This window comes from Colobus angolensis, unplaced genomic scaffold, assembly GCF_000951035.1.
Source record: "Colobus angolensis palliatus isolate OR3802 unplaced genomic scaffold, Cang.pa_1.0 Scaffold123, whole genome shotgun sequence".
Taxonomy (NCBI): Eukaryota; Metazoa; Chordata; class Mammalia; order Primates; family Cercopithecidae; genus Colobus; species Colobus angolensis.
In genome coordinates, this window is record NW_012113475.1 from 53,785 (window position 1) to 61,036 (window position 7,252).

General features: G+C 41.7%; 1 protein-coding gene across 1 annotated transcript in view; it reads left to right on the plus strand.

Annotated features, from left to right (window-relative positions):
• Positions 1 to 7,252, plus strand: part of HERC6 (HECT and RLD domain containing E3 ubiquitin protein ligase family member 6) — a gene marked incomplete at its 5' end in the record, with an annotated part of 84,727 nt that overhangs the window by 24,227 nt on the left and 53,248 nt on the right. The window contains 2 exons of the mRNA XM_011933031.1: positions 5,407 to 5,525; positions 6,129 to 6,188. Of these exons, the coding sequence (XP_011788421.1) occupies positions 5,407 to 5,525; positions 6,129 to 6,188 (179 nt within the window). The remainder of the gene's footprint in view (positions 1 to 5,406; positions 5,526 to 6,128; positions 6,189 to 7,252) is intronic.

Genomic DNA, 7,252 nt, shown 5'->3' on the forward strand with positions numbered 1-7,252 from the left:
TGTGAATGCAAAATAAATAAGATTGTATTAGGGGCTCAGCACAGTGCCTCATGCCTGTAATCCCAGCACTTTGGGTGACCAAGGCAGGCAGATCATTTGAGGTCTGGAGCTCGAGACCAGCCTGGCCAATGTGGCAAAATGCCATCCCTAGTAAAAATACAAAAACTAGCTGGGCATGGTGGCATGAGCTACTCGGGAGGCTGAGGCAGGAGAATTGCCTGAACCCAGCTACTTGGGAGGCTGAGGCAGGAGAATCGCTTGAACCCAGGAGGTGGAGGTTACAGTGAGCTGAGATTGTGCCACTGCACTGCAGCCTGGGGTACAGAGCAACACTCTGTCTCAAGAAAAAAAAAAAAATTACATTAGACAGTGACAAGTACTCTGAAGAAAACAAATCAATTGTTTGAGATTGATGAGGTGGTGTTCTTTAGTAAAGCCTGTCAGAAAAGTCCTTGTAGAGGCTATGACAGTTAAGCAGAGAGTTTAGCCATGCTTAGGTCCAGAGAAAGAATGCACAGAGCAGAGGGAACTGCACACAGAAAGACTGTGAGGCAAGAATGAGTTTGGTGTGTGTGACAGAAGGCCAGTGAGGCAGAACCATAGGAAGAAAGGATGAAGAGCTCTACAAGACGGAGCCAGTTCTGTAAGCTGGGGTCAGATATGTGAGGGGGGACCGATCAGAAATATGCTTGGAAAGGAGACCTAGAGACTGAGCTGGATATGTGAATGCGGGGCTCAGGGAGGATGCTGGCAATGGAATATAAACACGGCAGTTATCATCCCACAGACGGGATTTAAAGCCGGGGACCTGGATGAAAGCTCACCGAGAGAGAGTGCAAATGAGAAAAGAAGGGGGACAAAATCAAGCATCTCCATTAGAGGTCAGACAGTGGAGGATCCAGAAAAACAGATTAAGAAGGAGCAGTTTCTGAAGAAAGGAAAATCGGGAGAGGCTGGCCAAACAAGCCAAGAGAAGAAAGCACCCGTTCAGAGGTCCTCTCTTTTGTTTTTGTTTGTTTGTTTGTTTGGTTGGTTGTTTTTCTGTTTGTTTTGAGACAGGGTCTCACTCTGTTACCGAGGCTGGAGTCTTGGCTCACTGCAGCCTCAAATTCCTAGGCATAAGCCATCCTCCCACCTCAGCCTCCCAAGTAGCCAGGGCTACAGGCTCACACCACAATGCCCAGCTAATTTTTGTCTGTTTTTTGTAGAGACGGGGTTTTGCCATGTTGCTCAGGCTGGTCTTGAACTCTTGAGCTCAAGTGATCTGCCCACCTTGGCCTGGCAAAGTGCTGGGATCACAGGTGTGCACCACTGTGCCTGGCTCCCAGTAGTACCTCTTATCTACAGTTTTGCTTTTCACAGTTTCAGTTACCCACATTCAACTGTGGTCTAAAAATACTGAATGGAGAATTCTGAAATAAACAACTCGTAAATTTTAAATCACATGTTCTGGGTGGCATGATGAAATCTCACACCATTCCACTTCATCCCTTCGTCACAAGAAGTAGGGTGAATACAGTATAAAAAGCTATTTTGAGAGAAAGAGAGGGGTACCACATTTACATATGTTTTATTACAGTAAATTGTTAAAATTGTTTCATTTTATTAGTTGTTGATATTAATCTCTTACTGTGTTTAATTTATACATTAAAGTTGATCATATGTATGGATGAATAGGAAAAAACATAGTCTATATGGGGTTTGGTACTGTTTATGGTTTCAGGCATCCACTGGGGGTCTTGGTGGAACACATCCCCCATGGATAAGGGGGACTGCTGTATTTCCAGAAGGAGAAAGTGGCCAATTCTGTCAAATACAGCCGAGTGGTCAAGTAAGAGGAGTGCATAGTTTACTTTTGCTTTGGTAAGATTGTGTTATTGCAAAGGAGAGAGAAGGAAACCTGAACCGAGCGGGCCAGAAAGAGAATAGAAGAGGAACAAGTGCAAACAATGCCTCTGACAGCTCTGAGAAATTTTGATGTGAAGGAGAGTAGAGAACTGTGGGAGGCTTTCTCATGCTGCACAAGAAAGAGTGAATAGGCCGGGTGTGGTGGCTCACGCCTGTAATCCCAGCACTTGGGGAGGCCGAGGCGGGTGGATCATGAGGTCAGGAGTTCAAGACCAGCCCGGGCAATATGGTGAAACCCCATCTCTATTAAAAATGCAAAAATTAGCCAGGCATGGTGGCAGGCACCTGTAATCCCAGCTACTTGGGAGGCTGAGGCAGAGAATGGCGTGAACCCGGGAGGCGGAGGTTGCAGTGAGCCGAAATTGCGCCACTGCACTCCAGCCTACCAGCCTAGGCGACAGAGCAAGACTCCATCTCAAAAAAAAAAAAAAAAAAAAAGAAAGAGAAGGAAAGAGTAAATAATTACAGAAGCAATGTCTGAGAGTAGGAGAGAGGAAGCAGAATCTAACGCATGATTAAGGGGTATGAACAGATGTATTTATTCTGCTGTAATAAGAAACATGCAGGTGCAGGTAGGTTGATGGTGGGAAGGTGATTAGTTCTTGCTTAGTTGCTTCAATTTTCAGTGATGCATAAGGCAAGGTCCCCATCTGAGCATGAGCAAGCAGAGGAGTATGAAAGGTTTAGGAAGAAAAGGAAGGGTTGCGGCAGTTGTCTTAGAGAGGGAAAAAGCAGGCAGCCTTGGAATCCAATAGACAGTGTCAGGTGCCCATTTGAAATCTGTGGTCATAGGCTTAACGTGAAATCAGTCTGCACAGTTGTGCAGCTTTCTCCAGTGATGTTGGGCTGCTTCAGTTGGATTTTGGAGTAATTCAGAGTCAAGTTTAATTACAGACGGAATTTTGCTAGGTAAGTACAATAGGAAATGGACAAAAGAGTTATAGGTGTGATTATAGTGATGAACCATGGAATTTAACCTGGGTGAGGGGGACAAAAGAGGGTGATGAATCATGGACAAACAACAGGGCTAATGAACTGGAGATCCCGGTGCACAAAAGAATCTTGGACTGCGGGTTTTACTCTAAAGGAGGTGAATCTGAAAGATGGTGTATGATGGTCAGAGAAGAGAACATTTCCGGTAGAAATTTAGAAGATGGAACAATTGATAATTATAACATCCAGCTTCTCACCTATATCTAGGGCAGTGGTTTTCAACTAGGGGTGATTTCGTGCTCCGGGAAACATTTGGCAATGTCTGGAGACATTGTAGTTTGTCATAACTAGGGGAGAGCACGGTGTTGGGAGTGGCTGCTACTGACATCTGATAGGCAGAGGCCAGTGATGCCACTAAACATCCTATGATACACAGGACAACTGCTCACAACAGAGTTATCTGACCCAAAATATCAATAGTGTCAGTTTGGAAACCCTGATCCAGGGCATGTGTGGCTGCGGTGGAGCAGAGGAAAAGAGTGGAGATGATTAAGAATTGAAAGATGAAGGTGGGAGATAGATAATGTTCATCAATTCTGAAGTTACCAAGAGCGAGGGCAGGAAGGGTGACCATGGGAATCATGCTGTGAGGAAGACAGCCAGCAAGGTGCCAAAGCTTTCGATGAATGAAGGGGAGTGACCCAGGACATTGGGAGAAGATTACAAAAGAAGAGGAGGCAGATGACATAGTCTCGTGCCTTGCATTTGGGAGGAGCTAGGGATTTTGAAGCAGAAAATAAAGAAATGATATGTAAGTGCCAAGAGGGAGCACCTCATTGTCCCAAGTTTCCTGGGATGTGGGGGAAAAAACTTCCTCTTGATCAAACTACAGGGAAAACCCAGGACTCAGATCAAGAAGCTGAAGGGAACTTTAAGAGCCGTGGTTACCTGTCTTTTTCAAGGGGTCTTTTATTTCAGCATTAAACCAAAATGATGCAGGATTTCCTGGCTCACAACAAGTGCAGTGGAGGCATAGGTATAAGTTAGAGCACCAATGCCTTTGGAAGACTATATTGAAAATGGATTTTTCTTTCCAGACAGTGATTTTTGAAACCCCTGGCTGGGTTATTTGCTCTAAAGTATTATATAGAATGATGGTTCTCAAAGTGTGGTCCCCAAACCAGCAGCATCAGCATCACTGGAGAATTTGTTAGATGCAAATTCTTGTGCTCTACCCTGACCCACTGAATTAGAAATTATGGGGTGGAGCCCAGCAATCTACTTTAACAAGCCCACCAGAATCACCCACCAGGTGATTCGGATGCACATAACAATTTGAGCGTCACGGACATAAAAGTAAACACTTGTGGGTGATTAAAGGGAACAAGAAAACTGATTATTGAGTGCCTATTATAAACCCAAAGCTTTTTATACCTACTATAATTGAATCTTAACAAGAACCCAGAGAGGTAGGTATTATTATCTCCCTTTATTTATTGTGGTAAAATACCTATAAATGCAACTTGCCATTTTAATCATTTTAAGTATACAATGTAGTGACAGTGACATTAATTACTTTCATAATATTGTACAACTCTCACCACTATCCATCTCATCCAACTCTAAGGCTTTTTCATCACCCCAAACAGAAATTCTGTAACTATTAAATAATAACTCCCCATTCCCCCTCTCCGCCCCCAGCTTTAGGTAATCTTGAATCTACCTTCTGTCTCCATGAATGTGCCTACTCTAGATACTTCATATAAGTGGAATCATACAGTATTTGTCATTTTGTATCTGGCTTATTTCACTAGCTTGTCTTCAAAATTCATCCATGTTGTGTAGCATGTGTCAGAATTTCATTCCTTTGTTTTTCTGTTGTTTTTTGTTTTTTGTTTTTTGTTTTTGAGATGGAGCTTCACTCTTGTTGCCCAGGCTGGAGTGCAATGGCATGATCTCATCTCACTGCAACCTCTACCTCCCAGGCTCAAGCGTCCTGCCTCCGCCTCCTGAGTAGCTGGGATTACAGGTGACCACCATCACGCCTGGCTGATTTTTTGTATTTTTAGTAGAGACAAGGTTTCACCATATTGACTGGGCTGGTCTCAAATTCCTGACCTCAGGTGATCCGCCCACCTCAGCCTCCCAAAGTGCTGGGATTGCAGGTGTGAGCCACTGTGCTCAGCCAGAATTTCATTCCTTTAAGGTTGAATAATATTCATTTTTTATGTATATTTTAAAAATCTATTCATCTGTTGACGGACATGAGTTGTTTCCATCTTTTGGCTATTGTGAATAATGCTGCAATGAATATCTGTATGAAGCCCTGTGTTCATTTTTTTTTTTTTTTTTTTTTAGTGATGAAACTAAGGCTCAAACCAAGCAAAGTGGCCCAGGCTCAGAGGTGGAATAGCCCTACTGGTCTGACGCCAAAACTCCTCCCACCAAATGCTACCACCCAAGACGGCAGGGCCTATTTACCACCCATGCCAGATGATTTACTGTGTAATTTACTACTGAATGTGTGTGTGTTCCTGATCATTCTTGTTTTCTCCTTCCCTGAAGGATACTAGTTCCACAAGTGCTCCCAGGAAAACCCTGCCAGAAATAAGCCGAATTAGCCAGTCCATGGCAGAAAAATGGATAGCAGTGAAAAGAAGTACTGAATGTGACGTGGCTAAAAGGTGGCTCTGTCTGATAAGTTATAAGCCACTTTTATCTGGTTCTGAGGCTTTGGTAATTTTATCCTAAGATAGAGGTTTTGGTTTTGTTGTGAAGGTATTTGTATTTTGACCATGATTCTCTTCTACATTGTGACTAGGTCATCAATGATTCTCTTCTACATTGTGACTAGGTCATCAATGTACTCATTTATAGGTCATCAATGTACTCATTTATAGATATATGGAGGACATGTGATATCCCAGGTGCCTTACTAGGTGAGGGAGTTGCAGGAGTGAATCAAAAAAGCTCACAAAGCCATCAATAAGGTGGATTGTGTTCATATATTCATAGTTTACCCTTTGGAATTTTATGAGTTTTGGTCTTCACAGGGATAGGTTTTAGTTAAACCTACATGACTTGAACAAATCAACTACAAAAGGTTTTGGTGAGATTTAGAAATAATATGAACAAAGTATACCCAGGATTTGGGAGACTCTTAAGAGAGTAGTTATTTTCGTTAATAATGATTCCACATCATCATTTACTTATTCAGACATAATAAGATTTTTAAAAGGCATGCTTTATGGTATGTTGTGACTTACCCCTTGTTATTACTTTTATAGTGAAATTAGAATGATATTTTCATCTCCTGCTTGTCTGACGGCGAGTTTTTTAAAGAAAAGGTAATACTTACATAAGATTTACCTTCATTTAAAACACTGGAAAATATTTAAAATGAAATGTTTCAAGTAGGTTTAATTTGCGAATTTTGTTATTCTTGCTCACAAAGTCCAACACAGAGAACTCTGTAGGTTGTTATAGAATTCTTTCATTTTATAAAGTAATTTTCTGTTAGACCACCGTAAGTTATAATTCCTAATTAATATTGTTTACTTCCTTCATACCACTTTACTCTGTTGTCTGACTAGAAGGAATGGTGTTTTTTCAGGATCTTTGTATATATGAGGGATTGACTAAATCTCACATTGCTTTAGTACTTAGAAGCCAAGAGTACACTTTACCATTTTTACTGTGTACGATCAATTAAAAAATAGATCTTATTTATGTTGTCTTTCTGCTACAGAAGAAAATCTGATTTCACTCCTATTTGGTTTAACATTTGGTCTGATCCAATAGTTGAAATAATTCCTGTAATGCTCAATATTTGAGTCTTCTATTTCTGCTCCTTCCTCCAAGCTCTCCAATATGGCACCTGGGTGTAAAAGGGAAGAGAAGTAGAAATAGCAGTATAAAGGGTCTTAGGCTGCCCTCTGCCTCTTTGGAGATTGATGCCTTGCTGATCTGTCTGCAGCTGGTGTAACTCATATGGATTCTCCTTTGCTTGGTCCTTTCTTGTTAACTTGGCCTTAAGTTTGCTGACTGGTTCAAAATATGGTGATACACATCTTGTACCCACTCCTGGCCACTAGGTGGTACTCACTTAACCCTTGTTGCTATTACTTGCCTTTGTACAACCCCCTTGGCAGTCCCAATAGTTCTTAACCCAGCTGCATTCTCAGTCAGCTTGTGGGACTAGAGGAACTGTTGCATACCAACAATTTCACCTCAGGCTAATTCTTACTGCATGTGGGAAAATCTTTTCTAGGTGAAAATTATTTTCTTCCGAATGTGAAAAAGTGTCTTTGCTCATTTCTCAGGAGTGAGGAACTCCTAAGATGTCAAAGGCTGCAAAAGAAAATATATACATATACATATATATATATATATTTTTTTGTTGTTGTTGTTT